This window comes from Notolepis coatsorum (genome assembly GCF_963971535.1).
Source record: "Notolepis coatsorum genome assembly, chromosome: 8".
NCBI lineage: Eukaryota > Metazoa > Chordata > Actinopteri > Aulopiformes > Paralepididae > Notolepis > Notolepis coatsorum.
Genome location: NC_140172.1, coordinates 103,639,976 through 103,661,742, shown reverse-complemented (window position 1 = coordinate 103,661,742; position 21,767 = coordinate 103,639,976). Strand labels below are relative to the sequence as shown.

The 21,767-nt window shown below is 44.6% G+C and overlaps 1 protein-coding gene across 1 annotated transcript in view; it reads left to right on the top strand.

Annotated features, from left to right (window-relative positions):
• Nucleotides 1-21,767, top strand: part of LOC311233522 (protein POF1B-like) — a gene marked incomplete at its 5' end in the record, with an annotated part of 68,348 nt that overhangs the window by 28,176 nt on the left and 18,405 nt on the right. Inside the window, 5 exons of the mRNA XM_084320488.1 lie at nt 7,544-7,577; nt 9,599-9,679; nt 12,010-12,102; nt 12,940-13,053; nt 18,913-19,065. Of these exons, the coding sequence (XP_084176614.1) occupies nt 7,544-7,577; nt 9,599-9,679; nt 12,010-12,102; nt 12,940-13,053; nt 18,913-19,065 (475 nt within the window). The remainder of the gene's footprint in view (nt 1-7,543; nt 7,578-9,598; nt 9,680-12,009; nt 12,103-12,939; nt 13,054-18,912; nt 19,066-21,767) is intronic.

The window sequence follows — 21,767 nt, the reverse complement described above, 5'->3', positions numbered from 1 at the left end:
AAGAGCCTCACGTTCTGTGTACTGAGACACAGAAGAACCTCACGTTCTGTCTACTGAGACACAGAAGAGCCTCACGTTCTGTCTACTGAGACACAGAAGAACCTCACGTTCTGTCTACTGAGACACAGAAGAACCTCACGTTCTGTGTACTGAGACACAGAAGAACCTCACGTTCTGTCTACTGAGACACAGAAGAGCCTCACGTTCTGTCTACTGAGACACAGAAGAGCCTCACGTTCTGTGTACTGAGACACAGAAGAGCCTCACGTTCTGTCTACTGAGACACAGAAGAGCCTCACGTTCTGTGTACTGAGACACAGAAGAACCTCACGTTCTGTCTACTGAGACACAGAAGAGCCTCACGTTCTGTCTACTGAGACACAGAAGAACCTCACGTTCTGTCTACTGAGACACAGAAGAACCTCACGTTCTGTCTACTGAGACACAGAAGAGAGAAGAGGGTAATAATCTGACCATTTGGTAAAAGCCATTTAGATTGCAAGATTATATTGCGATATATGATATTGCGATATATGATATATATAGCCATTTAGATATTTTAGAGGTTAAAACTATTTCACACTTTATGAGGGCCGACGTTCCACTCTACTGGTTAAAGTTGCTTATTCGTGAGTAGTATGTTCATTGATAAAGAAAAATAATGTCCACAGCTGCTCCAGTGTAAAAACAAAGATATCCAAATGGTTTATTTCTCTTCCACAGCAAAGTCTTTCTTTACAGAAGTGATCCTAAAGCTATTTTCCTAAATATTCACGTCACTACTACAAGGTAAGAAAACTGTATTTCCCAGTCTCCAAAATCACAGCCGACTGGACACATGACAAAATTCCTCCTCACCTGAAAGCCGTAAATCAACTTGCCGGCTCTTTCCACAGCAAAACGGTAGGCAAGGCACCCGGGTCTAGAAATGCAGGCTTCAATCTATGTTGTTTAGTCTATCTGTTCAGTACTGCTCAGCACTGTTTCAAGATGCACACTGACCTCTTCTGAGAGAATTGTTGTTCTAGAATGTTTGGTTATGACATCATACTCTGACATCACAAATGTTCTAGAATGTTTGATTATGACATCATACTGTGACATCACAAATGTTCTAGAATGTTTGATTATGACATCATACTGTGACATCACAAATGTTCTAGAATGTACTATTATGACAAATAAGACGGTTCAATGACTTTATCTAAATCCAATCAATATTCCTAATGCTGTTTCAATGTAAGGTTATAAAAATAAACATATAAACATTCATATAATACAATAACCATATAGCTTTGGCTCCTCTACGCACTTCTTGAAACAGACGTCATGTTTGACACTGGGTTTCAATGGAGAAAGACAACATGTTTCTGTCAGCAATCACTCATGGCATAGATGTAACCATGTATTACAATGAAATGGTAGTACAGCTCGTTTAGCAGTGTGGTTCCACTCATGCTCCCTGAATGAGAGTAAAGAATTCACACAACATACACATAAGAAGCGCAAAACAGCCGTAGCAACTAATTTAATCCATATCTGTCTGAATATACCTGGATATAATCCTCATACTGTATATACCTACTTATACACCTGCAAATAATATAACTTTATACTATATGTATATTTTACCATATATATCTATTTATTCCTACCTTATATATATATATATATCTATCCTGCATACCTACACATAATCCGTATACATATCTGTATATACTATATCTATATGTGTACATATCCCTTACCTACTCTTACTAGTTACGCTGCTGTATGACTACTACCATACTGTCTTTATACCTGTATCACTGTACATATTAATATTACAACTCTGTACATACATGTGATTACTGATTAGCACTACACTCACAGTAGTACTAATTTATAGATTGTATACCCAGTTTAATCACCTGTACATTGTATATTACTATTGCACTTTACTGTTACATTTGCACTCTGGTTGGATGCCAAACCTCTTTTCCTTGTACTGTACTTGTGCTGTATGATGACAATACATTTGAATGTAATCAGATCTAATCTATTGGGTAGGCCAATATATGGAACAAAGTAGGAGGGAGGAAGTTGTGTTGGTAGCGTGTGAAAGCTTACAATAACAAAACAGACATAACGAGTTGAGTGTGCGAGTGATGGCCTTTTAAATAGACCATCGCCATATATGCTCAACCTGTGGCTCCCCAACTTTCTACATCCATTCCAGTGATCGTTTGCAAGCACGTCATATAGAAACTGTGCATGTTGTCGCGTGTCTTTTGTCATATAGAGACGCCATCAGGAGTGATGTGTGTGGAGAAGATTTACTGTACGTGTGTGTGTGTGTGTGTGTGTATGTACAGTATTGTACTGTGACAGGCCACCACCCACCACAACAGAAATAATAGTAAAGCTATCTAGTGAGGACTTCTTCAATTGACGATACATCAAGTTCAACACACAACAACAGGATGTGCCTGTGTCTACTTTCACCTGATGCTTCAGTCCAATACCCTAGAACAGGACGTCTATGGTATGTCTACTTTCACCTGATGCTTCAGTCCAATACCCTAGAACAGGACGTCTATGGTATGTCTACTTTCACCTGATGCTTCAGTACAATACCCTAGAACAGGACGTCTATGGTATGTCTATGTGTGTGTGTGTGTGTGTGTGTGTGTGTGTGTGTGTGTGTGTGCATTTGTCACTGTATGTAATTGTAAAGTGATTGAAAAGTAACTAGATTCAATTAAACTAGATAGATTAGTAAATAGTACTCTGGTACATGTTACGTTACTGATAATATAATTCCAGGTAATCAGAATCTGAAAGTACTGGTAACATTCCCAACACTGTGGCCAAGCCAGAAATGAATGACCCTGGAACAGTCCTGTCACTGGCAGCCATGTTCATAGGCTATATGGAGGATTAAGCTGTGTTCTAGAGAGAGAGAGAGAGAGAGAGAGAGAGAGAGAGAGAGAGAGAGAGAGAGAGAGAGAGAGAGAGAGAGAGAGAGAGAGAGAGAGAGAGAGAGAGAGAGAGAGAGAGAGAGAGAGAGAGAGAGAGAGAGAGAGAGAGAGAGAGAGAGAGAGAGAGAGAGAGACTGAAAGAGAGAGAGAGAGAGACTGAAAGAGAGAGACTGAAAGAGAGAGAGAGAGAGAGAATGAAAGAGAGAGGGAGAGACAGACAGACAGACAGACAGACAGAGATAGAGAGCTTCCCAAAACGCCTGCCACTTTTGATGATGCAACATCCTACGGATTCACAGTCCTGGCATAACTGATACACTGATAGTGGCGTGCGAGTGTGTGTGTGTGTGCTTTATTTTGGTCCTCCCTCAACACCAATTAGTTCCCTGATGCTAAGAATTGTACTGTAAGTTATAAATACTCATGGAATGTATCTTGTCCAATCGTGAGGCTTGTTTGGATCAAAATGTAGGTTACAGTTACAGTTACAGTAGGTTAACTTGGAAAGTTACACAATACTTACATAATACTTAGTTAATAATTAGGGATGTCCGATATTATCGGCCTACCTATATTATCGGCCGATATCGGCATTAAAATGTGATATCGGAATCGGTATCTGTTTAAAAAAAATTATTATTATTATTTTATTTTTTTACATTTCTATAACCTTTATTTACCCAGGCAAGCAAGTAAGAACAAATTCGGATTTTATTTATTGTCAAAAGTATGCATAATGTTGTGTTAATTCCACAACAAGAGATATGTAATGTTAATTACCTGAAATTATTAATTTATAACCGACGGCTTCTCAGTTACAGTGGGTGACAATATTGTCACAAGGAAAGATGAAATTACATACCTAGGTTCCATCCTAGAGGCAAATCTTTCCTGTGACAAAATGGCATCCAATGTAATAAAAAAAAGTCAACCAACGAACTAGATTCTTGTACCGGATCTCCTCTCTGGTAAACAAGAATACCCTGAAGACTCTGGCAGGAGCACTTATTCAAGGGTACTACGACTATGCTTGCACCTCATGGTACCAAAGTAGCTTAAAGGCGCTAAAAACAAAATTACAAACATCACAAAACAAACTGGTCAGACTACTGCTTGATCTTACTCCTAGAACCCACCTCACCCCTGCCCACTTTGACTACCTAGGATGGCTTAGAGTAGAAGACAGAGTACAGCAACTTGCAATGGGCCTGGTCTACAAGATACACTACACGACTAAGATACCCATGTATATGTCAAAATACTTCCCAAAGGTCAGTGAATACCACAACACCAGAGGGAGCTCCACAAATCATGTTAAACCCAGATTCGGCTCAAACAAGGGACTAAACACGTTTCGCAATTATGCCACATCAATGTGGAACGCCCTACCCAAAGCTGTAAAGGAATGTGAATCACTACCCACTTTCAAAACCACTCTCAAAGAACACCTACGGGAGACTGCAATTCGAAACTGGCCCCTGTAAATGTCCTAACCCAACCCCCTCCAATGTACAGTAAATGACCTAACCCAAGAATACACGAGACCCTCCTCTTGGAACCAAGTATGGTTTCGTCGATATTCCAATGTACAGTTTTGCTTGTACAGTTGTACAGTTTCCCCCACCCCGCCTACCCAACCCCTATATTTAGTCTCATTCATAAATAAGGACCGGAAATTTGTTGAAAAAAGGTAAATAATTTAATTAACGGCGGCTGTGCAGCCTTGTTCATTCACTGTGTCCGTGGAAACGACAATGAACGCAGCGATATATAAGTATGGTTTCCTTACTTATATGCATCACTGCATAACTCATAAATGTTCAGACAAGCTTCATGTTTGGTTATTCGTGATATTCTGTACCCAGTTATAGCTGGATTTTCTTTCAAACTAATTTGGTCCGGATTTGGTACAGATTCTGTCTCTCTTGGGTGGAGCTGTCTAGCAGGCTCAGGCTGTGACGTACAGGCTTAGAGACAGCTCTGTGTAGGAGTGTGGTGCAAGGCCACTGTATGTGACACTCACACAGACTGGATGATATAATTTTACAAGCAGTTTTTCTTTTATAATACAGGAACACAGTTGAATGGAATCTAGAGCAGATTCCTAGAGAACAGCTGCAGGGATGTGATCTCTACTCAGTCTTGATGCTGTAACATGACCAAGTCTGAGGATGTCATGAGACTTCATCTAGGTTTTTCTCTTCCTATTTCCCACAGTGTCGTCTTCACACCTTTTGTCTTTCCCACGGTTCACAGGACTGGGCTATACTGTTTACTTTTATTCATATTTAATTTTTTTATTACCTATATATTTATTGTCTTCCTATTACCCTGCCCCGCCCCCCTCTACCGTGCTGCTATGCCATCTGAATTTCCCCAACGGGATCAATAAAGGAATATCTTATCTTATCTTATGCTAAGATGATTGACAGGCAATCCTTCAAGACAACGGTAATGAGCAATAATTGCTAACAATTTATACTGTACTTCCAATATCTATCTGATTGTTGGATAGACGGACCTTACTCCCATTTTGCAACAAATCAGATGGGCTTCATAAATAAAGTGGACTTTTCCTTTAAGCCTCTCCCCCTCATGACACGTGTTACCTGTGTGATTCATTTCCCTATATATACCTTCTAGAGGCCCATTCAACTCTAATTTACCTCCCATTCTACTCCCAGCAATATCCAAAGCATACTTCCACCCAAAGTGGGAACAGGGTGGAAAGAGATCCCAACCTGAGCACGACATAAGACATGACTAAGTGAATATGGTCAAGATTTGTACCAAAGACTTTGCATGGCCTCACCTTTCCTTATGAAGCACTAAAAAGCCTTGTGTGTGTGTTTGTACATGTACGTGTGTGTGTGTGCATGTTTCTTTTCGAAAGCAAATTACTACATTATAGCATAAATTACTACTGTCTCCTGTCTGCAGTTCCCAAGCTCTGAGGCACGTGTGTGTGTGTGTGTGTGTGTGCACGCCCTGAGTCAACAGTTGTTATTCTTCTCTGACCTGGCCCCTCCCCTCTCTTGTAAACCGTCTGACGCTACTGGGAAGCCTTATGATTCATTGAGCAAATACACATTCACAAGCACACACACACACACACACACACACACACACACACACACACACACACACACACACACACACACATAAATCAGTGTGTAACACCTGCAGACTGCAGACAATCGACCCTGATGATGATTTATGGACTAGTAACACGTGAATCACACGCACACACACACACACATACACATGGATTTTAATTCGAAGCTTTGAATTTTTTATTTATTTATTTTCTTTTTAATCTTATGTTGTGGGACTTGTACAGCACTTTGGTAAACTTTGTCGTTTTTAAATGTGCTCTATAAATAAAGTGGATTGGATTAATTAATTAAGTAGCCCCTTTCGTGACTGTGACGCAGCCAACAAGGTTTCACTCGGCTGTGTGATTTAATTCAAGGTGGATCGCTGTTGTCGTTTGAACAACTTCAGATTTCATGGGAACTACCAATCCCCCAAATCAAGAATGTTTAAGATGAATGAAGTAAGATTTTTATTATTTGAAATATGGCCTGTGTAGACTAAACTATGCACAGAATTATGTCAGTCTACAAGGTCCGGATTCTACATGGTCCGGCAATGTAGACCTTGTAGACTCCACTACAGACCAATTATCAGTGAATGTTCATGCATTTTTAAGAAGGGCTACTTCCACAAAAAAACAAAGAACTCACCAAAACATCTCAGTAGCACCTTATCTAAATGTTCTATTTCATATATGGAGATTCATATTTATTTATGTTTGCATGCATTTCTACATTTTATTTCCTATTTTGTTTATTCATCCCAGTATCTTTCTTTCTTATGTGTGGAATTCTACAAGGCATGTAGGTGTACACACACACACACACACACACACACACACACACACACACACACACACACACACACACACACATTTTTTCTTATTTTTTTTTAACTTCGATTTTTTTTTATGTTCGAAGCTTGTGCCATCGAACGAAGCTTTGAAGTATTTAAGACAGCCCTACTTATAATGGTGACCATTTACTGACCTCCGCAACCAAATTAGTTTGAAAGAAAATGCAATAATCAATCACTTTGAATTGCGTGTATAGAAAGTATCACAAATGATCAAATATTAAGCTTGTCTGAACATTTTATGAGTTATGCAGTGATAAGGAAACCATATGCAACCTTTGAAACCTTTATGGCTGCGTTTATCGTCGCTTCCATGGAAACAAGTGACTAAACACATGGTGGCACAGGTTCAAACCTTTATTTCAACTCAAACAATTGAGGTTGCCCGTATGTTTATCCGAGTTACAATTTTTCAACATGTTTACCCTGAATCCTATCGTTGGGTTGTGAGGAGGAGGACATGTGATAATGAAACGTACCGACATGTTGTGTGTCTCGAGAGCTCGGTCGCATCAAAGTGCCTAAGTAACAGGAGTGTAAGTGTCGGCGGTTGGGTTACTGGGGGCAGATATGTTTGACAGTGAAGCATCATGTGATGTTATTTAGAATTGTCTCGTCTTTCTGTCTGACAGGAAACACCACCTGGACCCGAGCAACAATTACAAGGTAACTAAACTAATGACAAACTAAGGTGTGTGTGTGTGTGTTAGGGATGCCACGTGAGGACATTTCTCCAATAAACTCATGACAACACCGGTGTTACCGGTTACACCGGACATCACATTTTATAAGGGAAGTGCGTGTGTGTTTAATTTCACATTAAAAAAACAAAAGATGTGGTTAAACGGGAAACAAGGATGGCAGGCTTAAGAGGACAGAGACACACACATCCCTGCATAGAGAGAGTGTCTGTGGCTTATGACTATGATAAGGTGGCCACAACCTGGCCAAACCCTGGTAGTAAATGGCTCTGGCAGATACACACACACACGCGCATGGACGCATGCACACACAAGCTGACAGACAGACAGATAGAGAGATAGAGGTAGGGTTTAATCTCTCTCGCAATCTGTTCAGACACAACTGACAAATATGTATGGACAGCCATTGCCAACGCGATCAACAATATGTTCGGATGAGTGCAGAGCAGAGTGTTTTATTTAGTACATTTCCTGGCTGCTCTATGCTGTTCCTGTCTTCCTGCCCAGCTTGATAGAGCTGAACTTGGGTCACTCAGACCCATTCTACTCTGTCTCGATTGCACATGTCTAGAAGCTGCTAGACTTTAGGAACCAAGGAAACTATAAAAGAAGGAAGGGTCATCAAGTCACTGTGTAGCGTGTGAACGCAGATTGGTGCCAAGTGTGGAAACTTTCAGTTTGGCCGACTTTGAGTTTAATGGGATCACCATCTCCTCGTTAATGACATTTATACAGGTTATTACCTCGGATGTCAGAATCGCCAGCAATTTGTTGCTTTGTTAACTAGCTAACGTTTGATATATTGGTTGGTATATTTCCTCACATAGCTTGTATATTCTTTACTATAATACAGGCTTCAATAGAACTGGCACCAAAGTCTGGCAGCAAGCAGAGCATAGAACGTTGGTATTCTGATGTCATGACCCTTCCTTATTTTATAGTTTCCTTGACTGGAACCAGGAAATGGCAGCACATTACTCTGGTTCTGGCTCACTTGCACTGGCTGCCTGTGAAATATAGAATAGATTTTTAAATGTTATTATTTGTTTTTAAAACCCTCCATGGATTGACACCAGAGTACATTATTGACCTACTGACCTTATTCTGCTACCAGGTCACTTAGGTCATCCTCACAACCTCTCCTCTCAGTCCCTCACTCATGTCTCATAACTACAGGAGACAGGTTAGCCCCTTACGTGACTGCGGTTTGCAAGCCTGGGGCTTTTGTGACCGCAGTCACTTGCTCATGGGATGCGACCACTTTAGAAAATACCAACCAAGCGTGAACGCGGGCGTGGGGGTGTGTCAAAAATATATCAGATATGAATTTCAAAGATACCCAGCGTACAATATGGGTTTAACACAGCTTTACAGTGTGGTCTGGAAGCTCGGAGTTGCTAATAAACAGTTTAAATCATTGTTACTCCACGAGTGGTAATTACAGAGCGAGCCGCGTATTTCCGCCATTGGTGTCACAGCGCATGCGCGGCTGCCTGGTTGGTATTTTCTAAAGTGGTCGCGTCCCATGAGCAAGTGACTGCAGTCACAAAAGCCCCAGGCTTGCAAACCGCAGTCACGTAAGGGGCTAGAGACGGGTATGTTTATGTTGCTGCCCCCAGACTTTGGAACAGTCTCACATTTAGTGCTGTCCTACTATTGAAACCTTTTAAATCACATCTAAAGACCAATTTTATCTTGATTGTAGTGCAGTTTGAGGTGACCTTGTTTTATCTTATCTTATTTTATTTATATCTGTACTGTATTCTATTGACTTTGTACTGTTTTTATCAGCACACGTTATACTGTGGTACTGTTTCGTTTTGTTATTATTATTTGGTATGTATTCCTTTGTAATGACTAGATTAATGTGCTTTATAAATTAAAGTGACTTGACTTGACAATGTTGCTTTCATTCTTACAACAGATAATAAAACTGTGATGAAGTGCGTGTCTACTTTGTATCTTGATGTGTGTGTCTCTGTCCAGGTGGAGAGAGAGGAAGTGGAGGATTTGATCCCTAAAGGAGCTTCTGAGCTGACTAAACAACAGATCCGCTACCTACTCCAGGTGAGATGGAGAGAAAGAGAGAGACAGAGTGAGGGAAAGACAGGGGAAGAGAGAGAGTGATAACGGAAGAGGGGGTGGTAAAGAGCGGCATGTTTGTACTGGTTGCTTCTCTCTCACAGCCTGGAGCAGAGTCGTAAAGCATCTTGAACCCATTCTCTTCTCTCTATTAATCTATCACAAATTTTCTCACTTTCTCTCTCTTTTCTTTCTCATCTGCAGTGTTTTATCACTCCTATCTTTCATCAGTGACACTCCACAACTCCCAGGTCTTGGAACCGGCTCTAACTTAGTAATATACCTGAATTTGTTATAGGGATAGTCATTTAGTTTCTCTGAAAAAGCAGGTGAATTACTACACGCTGGAACCGTTTCAACTCCTGGCTCAGGAGGTAGAGTGGTCGTCTGGTAATCAGGAAGGTTCCCAGTTCGATTCCCTGCTCCTCCTGGCAGCGTGTCGACGTGTCCTTGAGACACTTAACCCCTAACTGCTCCTGATGAGCAGATTGGCACCTTGCATGGTTGCCTTCGTCATTGGTGTGTGAATGGGGGAATACGAGACATAAGTTGTAAAGCGCTTTGGATAAGAGAGCTATATATATATGCAGTCCAGTTTGGTAAAAATGCTGGAGGGACGTGTTTTTTGTTTGGGAGGTGGTTAGTTTGCTGCCTGTCTAAAGCTTCCCGGTTCGCTTGGAACCCGGCCAGAACTCCGACCACGGGACTCAGCAAGTTAGCTTTGCTTCCACTATACTACCATCAAGTATTTCATCCAACGTGATTTCCAAAAATTCAAACTATCCCTTTAAGCTCTGACTCTGACAAATCCTCAATCAAATCATAGCCATCTACAAGTAATGATGTAATAGGGCTGGGAGGCATACCGTATTTTGAGTGAAGCCATGCAAGGCTAGGTGCCTACTATTGACAGAAACTGGGTATGAAAAGACCAATTTTAATAAAGTAAATAAAGTTGCACTGCAGGAAGACATCAAAAAGATATGAAATCACGTTGAAATGTGCATATCTTCATGGAAATCATGTTAAGTGCGCTGCTACACAACTACGGCAGTGATTCATTTATAATAATAATCATAATACATTTAATTCATATAGCACTATATGAACTATAATGGGTGCTCACATATGACAGCACATTATGTCCGCGGCATGCTGTACTGGGTCATAAATAGTCCCCCCCCCATTGAATGAAGGACGTGTACACATACGTTTTATGCCATCTCGCCTTGTGGCCTTTTGATTTGAACCCTCTTGCCATGGAGTGATCATGTTTTTAATATTGTCTGTTTTCATAGAAATGTGAAGACATTTTCTTTTATCTTGTTACATTGAAAACCAAAGCCGAGGTGGTTATTTCAATGCTCACACAAAAATAACTGGGTTTAAACGCACTATAACACACATTTATAACATTTGCAACACTTAACAACTATTTTACATCTTGTGTGTTGCACTGTCTCTGTGCTGACCCCTTGCAGCAGTCTCGGTGGCAGCATTTGAAGCTGTTGTTGTTGCCCACTGGCGGTAAAAAGGTGTACTACACAAATGGAGAATGCTGGAAATTAATTCACCAAAAATACTTCCCGTTGCGTGATGTGAAACATATTCCCACACGCTTATCCTTGTGCCTTTGTAACTTTCAGCCCTATAGTTTATGAGATATTGCTCAGATTCACCCACACACACACACACACACACACACACACACACACCACACTACGCATCTCACAGCCTGAAACAGCTCTCTGCTCTAAGTGCCTTATAATGGTGACCATTTACTGACCTCCGTGACCAAATTAGTTTGAAAGAAAATGCAATAATCAATAATCAATCACACACACACACTCACTCACTCACTCACAGACGCTACCGTGGACATAATGAATGTTCATGGTTTATGTTGTCTAATTGATTATCTCAGACAAAAAAACATATAGCTCCATTTTAAGTTTCAACGGAACAATGTTTTCAAACTTTATTTTCTAAAGATGGTAACTTAAGAGTGTTCTGTTCACTTGTAGTTAAAGACAGTAGAGGTTGAGTAGTGTCTTGTGATGTATTACATTCACACTCCCAAGTTATTTGGATTGACTTTACAACTGCAAATACATGGGCTGTCCAAAATTATAGGAGTTATATGGTTCTTCAATGCAAGTGTATAAAAGGGATAAAAAAAGGTATTATTAAAAATGTTTGTTGCCTTACAACATTGCTCAATGAATATCCTATTTCATACTATTTCATACTATACACACTATGTGCTTTAAATTAAGTAAAACAGAACGTAACTGAACTTATTGTTTTATTTCCAGACTCGTCTGACTGCAGATAAGAGCATGCGTCTGCTGCTGACCACCTTCAGCAGTCTGAGGGAGGAGCTGATGCACATGTCTGAAGACCTGAGGGTAACGACTGCGCATCTTTCCTTCTAGTTTACTCCCTATAACTTGGTATCTCATGTATAAACCCACTCCTAACCCTGACCTTAAACGTCATCGGACCCCACCTCACATGCCCATAGGACACGGTGCATTACACTCTACATGAGAACCACCAGGGCCAGCCTGCAGGACTCCATTGTCTAGCGTGGTATTATGGTATGGTTGGGTTTGTGTCTCCAATGCGTTTCTTGTAAACTCTCCGGTTGCTAGGCAACCTTTCAAAATTCACACCACCAACTGTGGTACAGAAGCTAAACCCATGCTGATACAACAGTCCCAGCTGGCTTTGGCCCGGTCCAGCCAGGTCCAGCCAGGTTCTAAAGACGATGGAGACGCTCACTGTGTGCCAGACAGGCCACAGCACGGCTACACCCTGGAGACGAGACATTGGGTGCTGATTGTCACTGAGTCAATGTTGTGGATAAGGACCGTGTGTGTGTGTGTGTGTGTGTGTGTGTGTGTGTGTGTGTGTGTGTGTGTGTGTGTGTGTGTGTGTGTGTGTGTGTGTGTGTGTGTGTGTGTGTGTGTGTGTGTGTGTGTGTGTGTGTGTGTGTGTGTGTGTGTGTGTGTGTGTGTGTGTGTGTGTGTGTGTGTGTGTGTGTGTGTGTGTGTGTGTGTGTGTACCCTTTCACTGCCACACTATAGAGGGTTACTCCTTTCATTACCACACTATGGCACATGGGTGACTGACTGAGGTCACTGACTCAGCAGTGTGAATGAGTCACTGACTCCCTCCCTCCCTCCCTCCCTCCCTCCCTCCCTCCCTCCCTCCCTCCCTCCCTTCCTTCCTTCCCCTCTCAGCGTCTAGAGAGTGAGAAGGAGACCCTGGAGAGTGACCTGAGCTTCAAGGCAGACCAGGCCCAGCAGTATGATCGCCTCCTGGAGGCCGTCCGAGAGAACAACCGCCAGCTACAGGTACAGGACCAGACGCCTATTGCTTAATGACAAGCATAGAGTGCTGCTTTTGCTTCCGCGTTTTCCCTGATTGGCTGTGCCATGCCCCGCGGCAGGCGCGGCAACCGCAGAGCAGAGCGAGCGGAGCGGCAGAGCGAGCGGAGCGGCAGAGCGCGAGCAGAATTAGGTAACCGCCGCAGTAATCAGCCAATATTTTCATTCGGCGCTTCAGCTCACCTGGCAGAGCAGCGGTCCTGCGGTCCTGCGGCTCGTTGTTGACGAGTTCGAATCCCATGAATTTTTTTTTTTTAACGTGATTTTTTTTTTAACGTGTATTCTTTCGCCGGTTAAGGTTAGGCATGGTTAAGGTTAAGGTTAGGCATTGTTTCGGAGTTGGTTAAGGTTAGAACGGTTAAGTTTAGGCGCTGTTAAGGAGCTGGTTAAGGTTAGAGTTTGTCAAAGAGAATGGCAATATTCTTTCTATGGTTAAGGTTAGGCATGGTTAAGGTTAAGGTTAGGCATTGTTTCGGAGTTGGTTAAGGTTAGAACGGTTAAGTTTAGGCGCTGTTAAGGAGCTGGTTAAGGTTAGAGTTTGTCTTAGAGACAGCCTATTTCCGCACTGCCGCTCTCCCGCGTTGCCGCGGTCACATGGTCAAATTGTCACATTCTTGCACTCTATGCTTGTCATTAAGCAACACGCGGACCGGACAGGGTGACTTCTGTGTAGGGACGGGATACAGCATATGAAGATATACTGTACCATCATTAATCTGTGCAAAGGTATGGATTTTACTATACTGTCCCATAATATACAGTATATACATATTGTAAGACAATATATATATACTGTATAGGCTATGTTTAAGTTCATAAAGAAATCCCTGTAACATTATTAAAAAGTTAAATAAAATAGAATATTTAGAATGAACAGGACAATTGTATTACAAGATAAAGACATACAAAATACGTCATATCACATTGTAATTTGCACTGGAAAACTATACCAGTATATCAAAGACTGTTATACCATCAAAACTATTGTGATATGATATTTCACACATTGATAACGGAGGGTGGATCTTTGGTTCCGCTTAAACTGGTGTGAACATTGACTCCAGAATGGAACCAGAACCAGAACAGTGTCTGTCTGGAAGCGGTATGTGTGACAGTGTTTTCTGTACCCATAAGCACCTCAAAAACATATTGAACCTCTGTGAATCCTGGAATTATCTGTGTGTGTGTGTGTGTGTGTGTGTGTGTGTGTGTGTGTGTGTGTGTGTGTGTGTGTGTGTGTGTGTGTGTGTGTGTGTGTGTGTGTGTGTGTGTGTGTGTGTGTGTGTGTGTGTGTGTGTGTGTGTGTGTGTGTGTGTGTGTGTGTGTGTGTGTGTGTGTGTGTGTGTGTGTGTGTGTGTGTGTGTTTGTGTTTCTTTGTATATTCCTCTTCATAATATGAAGGAATTTGACATTAGGGGGGAAACATTTTGTGCTGCTACAGGTGATAGATGGAACTAATTTAATCTCGTATACATGACAAGTCCTCCTTAATTTTGTCTAATCTGGCACATTGGTTTTAAGGGTTTAGCAGTGGACATTTCTCTTTTTGGATTCACTAGCCACTAGCTATGCTGACCTTACCAAGTCACTGCAACACTAGGAAGACTGAGGAAAAACCTGTTGCTGGAACGTTACTAGATAAACAAGCAAACAAGCCACACAATTCCAGCATACATTTTGTAGGATTAGCCTGTTTGTTTTGGTTTGGTTCGTGAGAACAGACATGAGGGTTCCTGTAGCAGAGGGTGGGTCCAGGATACGGGCATTTGCTGCTGAGCCATCATGAGGTGCCAAACTCAACACAACATCTGTGTTGATAACTCCAATGCCATGCCTGCTCTCTGCACTGCCCAGCAGCCCCCAAGGTCATTTTAACTGAGATGAATGAACTTGACATAAACCCGTAATGAACCCTTCCTGTGCCCTGCAGGGTAATGAACCCTTCCTGTGCCCTGCAGGGTAATGAACCCTTCCTGTGCCCTGCAGGGTAATGAACCCTTCCTGTGCCCTGCAGGGTAATGAACCCTTCCTCTACCCTGCAGGGTAATGAACCCTTCCTGTGCCTTGCAGGGTAATGAACCCTTCCTGTGCCCTGCAGGGTAATGAACCCTTCCTCTACCCTGCAGGGTAATTGTGAGGTTCGCCTGTTCCCTGGACCTTTAATTCCCTGTCTCCTCACCTCACCAGCCCCCACCCTCGCGTTGTTGATTTATTGCATTCCCTGCCTCGCTCCGTTCCTTTAAGGTACTGTGAGGATTCTGTGTTGATTGGTCTATGCCGAACACACACTTCTAAGTCAAGTATCAATTACCATCACGCACCTGATGTGTGTTCTAATTAGCGCCCCAGAGGGCTTTAAATACCTGGAAATCCCCTCCAGTCCTCGTCGGGTCGTTCTCTCTATTCCGTATCCGTATCTTATCTGTATCTGTATGCTGGTTCATCTCCGGCGTGAGACGAGGTGCCAGCCATCGCCACCTGTCGTTGTTTGCCTGGAGTGGGACACAGCCGGCGCGCTACTACTCCAGACGCACATCGCTCCCTATCCTACGGGGGGATGCGCGCTCTTCAAGCCGACGCGCCCCACTCCAGACGTCTAGCCGGCGCGCTACTACTCCAGACGCACATCGCTCCCTATCCTACGGGGGGATGCGCGCTCTTCAAGCCAGACGCGCCCCACTCCAGACGTCTAGCCGGCGCGCTACTACTCCAGACGCGCATCGCTTCCTAATTCTCTACGGGAGGATGCGTCTCTCCGAGCCGGCGCGCTCTCCAAGCCAGCGCGCTCTCCGAGCCGGCGCGCTCTTCAAGCCGACGCGCTCCACTCCAGACCCCCGAGCCGGCGTGCTCTTCAAGCCGACGCGCTCCACTCCAGACGTCTAGCCTGCGCGCTCCTACTCCATCCCTGTAAGCAGCTCTGGCCCTCGCCCTGTCCAAGGCCTTAACCCTGTTTTCTCTGCCCCTGTCTCCAGCCCGCCTCCCCGGGCCTCTGTCCCTGTTCCCCTCTCCGTTGCCCCTGTTCCTGCCCTGTCCTGTCCTTTGCCCTGGCCCTGTCCTTTAGCCTTAGCCCCTTAGCCTGCTCGCCTCTTAAAGGCACAGTGCCAATTTTCCCTAATTCTTGTTTCCAGTATTTTGTGTGCTCCCTTAAAGGGACAGTGCCGCTTTTTGTTTGTATTCAATAAATGCCCTGTTCTTGGCTTACTCTCATACCTGTCTTGTGTTGTGCGATTGGGGTCGGTTACAAACCATAACAGTACGACCCGACCAGTCGACGACCCCAGCCAGCACAGACAGTGTATGTTGAGTTTGTCCTTTGTTAGCCTGTTAGCTTCCCTGTTAGTCTCCCCTGTTGGCTTCTTTGTTAGCTCCCCTGTTAGCCTGTTAGTCTCCCCTGTTAGCTTCCCTGTTAGCTCCCCTGTTAGCCTGTTAGCTCCCCTGTTGGCCTTTGTTAGTTCCCCTGTTAGTTCCCCTGTTGACTCCCCTGTTAGCTTCCCTGTTAGCTCCCCTGTTAGCCTGTTAGTCTCCCCTGTTAGCTCCCCTGTTAGCCTTTGTTAGTTCCCCTGTTGACTCCCCTGTTAGCCTCCCTGTTAGCTCCCCTGTTAGCCTGTTAGTCTCCCCTGTTAGCTTCCCTGTTAGCCTCGTTAGCTCCCCTGCAGCTTGCCAGGCCTCTACTACCAGCTTGGCCCCAGTCTGCTAGCTTAGCCCCGGCTGCTAGCACAGCCTCTATGTTAATGCAGCCCTTGCAGCTAGCATAGGCCCTGTAGCTAGCCATGCCCAGGCAGCTAACCCGGTCCCTCTGCTTGGCCTCCACTTTTTGTGTAGCTTTCCCACTGCTAGGACTGCCCCTTCAGCTAGCAAGGTCAGTTTCCCCGCTGCTAGGACTGCCCTTTCAGCTAGCAAGGTCAGTTTTCCCCACTGCTAGGACTGCCCCTTCAGCTAGCAAGGTCAGTATCTCCCACTGCTAGGACTGCCCCTTCAGCTAGCAAGGTCAGTTTCCCCACTGCTAGGACTGCCCCTTCAGCTAGCAAGGTCAGTTTTCCCCCACTGCTAGGACTGCCCCTTCAGCTAGCAAGGTCAGTTTTCTCCACTGCTAGGACTGCCCCTTCAGCTAGCAAGGTCAGTTTTCCCCACTGCTAGGACTGCCCCTTCAGCTAGCAAGGTCAGTTTCCCCACAGCTAGGACTGTCCTTCCAGCTAGCTTGTTATCTCATGCTGGTCCAGCCCTGTCTGCTAGTCTAGCTCCGGCAGCTAGCGCAGCCTCTATGTTAATGTAGCAGTACAGCTAGCATAGGCCCTGTAGCTATCAGTGCCCTGGCAGCTTCCCTGTCCCTCTGCTAGCCCCACTTTTGGTGTAGCTTCCCCTGCTAGCATGGCCCAGTTTTTTTTTGTTTGTTGCCTTGTCATGTCCCCTGCCCCTCTGTCTGTTATTTCTGGGTCGCCCGGTGGCTCCCGTGGAGGGGGGGGTACTGTGAGGTTCGCCTGTTCCCTGGACCTTTAATTCCCTGTCTCCTCACCTCACCAGCCCCCACCCTCGCGTTGTTGATTTATTGCATTCCCTGCCTCGCTCCGTTCCTTTAAGGTACTGTGAGGATTCTGTGTTGATTGGTCCATGCCGAACACACACTTCTAAGTCAAGTATCAATTACCATCACGCACCTGATGTGTGTTCTAATTAGCGCCCCAGAGGGCTTTAAATACCTGGAAATCCCCTCCAGTCCTCGTCGGGTCGTTCTCTCTATTCCGTATCCGTATCTTATCTGTATCTGTATGCTGGTTCATCTCCGGCGTGAGACGAGGTGCCAGCCATCGCCACCTGTCACCGTTTGCCTGGAGTGGGACACAGCCGGCGCGCTACTACTCCAGACGCACATCGCTCCCTATCCTACGGGGGGATGCGCCCTCTTCAAGCCGACGCGCCCCACTCCAGACGTCTAGCCGGCGCGCTACTACTCCAGACGCACATCGCTCCCTATCCTACAGGGGGATGCGCGCTCTTCAAGCCAGACGCGCCCCACTCCAGACGTCTAGCCGGCGTGCTACTACTCCAGACGCGCATCGCTTCCTAATTCTCTACGGGAGGATGCGTCTCTCCGAGCCGGCGCGCTCTCCGAGCCGGCGCGCTCTTCAAGCCGACACGCTCCACTCCAGACCCCCGAGCCGGCGCGCTCTTCAAGCCGACGAGCTCCACTCCAGACGTCTAGCCTGCGCGCTCCTACTCCATCCCTGTAAGCAGCTCTGGCCCTCGCCCTGTCCAAGGCCTTAACCCTGTTTTCTCTGCCCCTGTCTCCAGCCCGCCTCCCCGGGCCTCTGTCCCTGTTCCCCTCTCCGTTGCCCCTGTTCCTGCCCTGTCCTTTGCCCTGGCCCTGTCCTTTAGCCTTAGCCCCTTAGCCTGCTCGCCTCTTAAAGGCACAGTGCCAATTTTCCCTAATTCTTGTTTCCAGTATTTTGTGTGCTCCCTTAAAGGGACAGTGCCGCTTTTTGTTTGTATTCAATAAATGCCCTGTTCTTGGCTTACTCTCATACCTGTCTTGTGTTGTGCGATTGGGGTCGGTTACAAACCATAACAGTAATGAACCCTTCCTGTGCCCTGCAGGGTAATGAACCCTTCCTCTACCCTGCAGGGTAATGAACCCTTCCTGTGCCCTGCAGGGTAATGAACCCTTCCTGTGCCCTGCAGGGTAATGAACCCTTCCTGTGCCCTGCAGGGTAATGAACCCTTCCTGTGCCCTGCAGGGTAATGAACCCTTCCTGTGCCCTGCAGGGTAATGAACCCTTCCTCTACCCTGCAGGGTAATGAACCCTTCCTGTTCATCCTGTGACCCTACAGGTGTCCCTGAAGGAGAGCAGTTCATGTCAGCGTAGTCTGGAGAGCCAGATGATGAGCAGCCGCAGCAGCGACTCGAGCCGCGAGTTCAAGCTCAAGGAGCTGGAGGGCAGAATGAGGGCCATGGAGAAGGAGAACGAGATGCTGAGACAGAAGGTGAGCTGGAGGGCAGAATGAGGGCCATGGAGAAGGAGAACGAGATGCTGAGACAGAAGGTGAGCTGGAGGGCAGAATGAGGGCCATGGAGAAGGAGAACGAGATGCTGAGACAGAAGGTGAGCTGGAGGGCAGAATGAGGGCCATGGAGAAGGAGAACGAGATGCTGAGACAGAAGGTGAGCTGGAGGGCAGAATGAGGGCCATGGAGAAGGAGAACGAGATGCTGAGACAGAAGGTGAGCTGGAGGGCAGAATGAGGGCCATGGAGAAGGAGAACGAGATGCTGAGACAGAAGGTGAGCTGGAGGGCAGAATGAGGGCCATGGAGAAGGAGAACGAGATGCTGAGACAGAAGATGAGCTGGAGGGCAGAATGAGGGCCAGGGAGAAGGAGAACGAGATGCTGAGACAGAAGGTGCAGAGGAATAATACATTCAATGACTATTTATTATCTAATTCGTAGTGTTCTCATGGCCGGCCATACATTTCCTACTAATATGGCGTAATGACATCAACACAGCTCATTGGTCACGTTTGTTTGTCTAATAATTACCTGTTATTTGATTACAATCACCTGTTGTTCGCCTGCCAAGATGATGATGTAATTGATTATTATGAATGTGCTTTTTTATACCCAAAGAGGGTTTATCCTCTTCTCCTCTGCAGTAGCACTATTTTAGTATTTTACACGGAAACGTTTACCTTATCCTTTGTGCTGTAATTAGTAAGTGCTTGCATTAGATCATGCATATTGGTAAATATTTCCCTGTTACAAATATTGATAGTTAGAAATCTCTCTAGTTACAATATTATCTTGATGTTCACAGCAAGGAAATCTGGAAACATACCGATGATTATATGATTATAGAAGAAGCACTTTGTCATGCTTGCTGCACTGCTCTCTTGCACTTAACCTTAACCTTTAAGATGAATCGTTTAGAAAACCCTGCAGCACTAATGCAGGACAGACTACAATCACTACCACTGTAGAGAATTCATTTTAATTTGGCCGCATACACCCTGCATAATCCTGTCAAGTTCACACACGGTGCACTGATAAAGAAGAGTAACTACCATGATCTCTACACCAACCTCAGGGCCAATTCAGAGTTGAGGACTTAAGCACTTAATCCAAAAGATATGTCGGAAACAATGTTCGCATTAAGACCTTTGCTACCTGGGTGCTTCTGAGCTTGGGGCGGTGCACCAGCATGATGTCGATAGCTTGTCTGAATTGTTTCCATTTGTTTTCAAAGCACGCCGTTCAAAACTGATGCCTCTGGTCGCAGACTTTCTAACGTGTTCTCCAAGCTGCCGGTGGCAGCGGCCATCATTGTTTACAACGCATTGCGAGCGTGTTGTTTAGAAATAGAATAGATAGAATAGTAATACTTTTATTATCCCGTGGGAAATTTGACACTGCAAATCGCTCAACATTTAGACAGGACAGGTCACGAATTAGAATAATAACACAAATCGAATCAAGTTGCCTAGGATAAGAGTAGAGTAAAATAGAATAAAAATGGAATAAAATATACAGTAAATAAATACAGTAAAAATATACTGAGCATGGGGAAGGGGGGGGTACAGGTAGTAAAAACAACACAAGCAGTGTAAACAAATTGGTCAATATAATTAACACTTTAACTGCCGGGAAACGCTTTACAGCGTCATTCCCGGCCATGCTCAAGTTGCCGAAGGACGCTTTACAGCGTCTTTAATATCAATATTTCAAAAATCTGTGATCGGATTCATATCTCCCCTCCGCTGGCCTGAGATCCACCAGGAGGACCCACTGAGCTCTCTGGCGGTTCAGGAGCGCCATCTGGTGGCCGATCGGCGCAATCGCCAAACAGGAAGTGCTGTGGAGGTTGTGCTGGTCGGCCATATTACTTCCGGGCACTCGGTTTGGCTGCCGGCACTCTGGCTCGTCACAATATATAGCGATCCATTGCCAATAACTCGATAAACAACATGATTTGGACGTATATAGTATTATACAAGCTGGAAATGGTTCATCAGGATAAACATCCCATAATCGAAAACGGTCTACACCACGCTGATTGTCCAACGGCGCGAGGAAGATCCGGTAAGATTCAGCGTTATTTGTGAACGTGTTCCATATAAACTGTTATGATGAACATATGACCCACACTAGATGAATGATATAACGCTGCCCACGGAATTATAAACGATCCGCCGCCCATCCGGTCATCATCAGATCATACGTAGATCATTCTAGAAGTACGTCCAATTGAATTTATATCGCCCCGATTGCCATCAAACTGTATTTCATCATCAATATAATGCATTTGGGGCTATAGATCACGTTCTGGAGAAAGCTGCAGAAAGAGATGAAAACATACTTATACATTAGACCATACTTTACTATGAATATGTGAATGAAAAAGTTTAACGTTGCTACACAATGAACAATACATATAGGACTTTGAATGGGCCCTAATAATGGCAATGTAGCAATAGAATTTAAAAAGTTATAGCCATGCAAAGAAGGGGTACTTCTCCATAGACAAATAGAGCCGGCAACCTATGGTATATAATGAATTTAGCCTTAGGCAATCAAAGTGTTAACTACCTAACTAACTGAAATATATATTCACAGCCTCTGCTTTGACTTGACTGCCCTTTTACCTGAACACGCACAGCCCATCCACTCTGCTCTAGTGTGTACCATACATAGTAT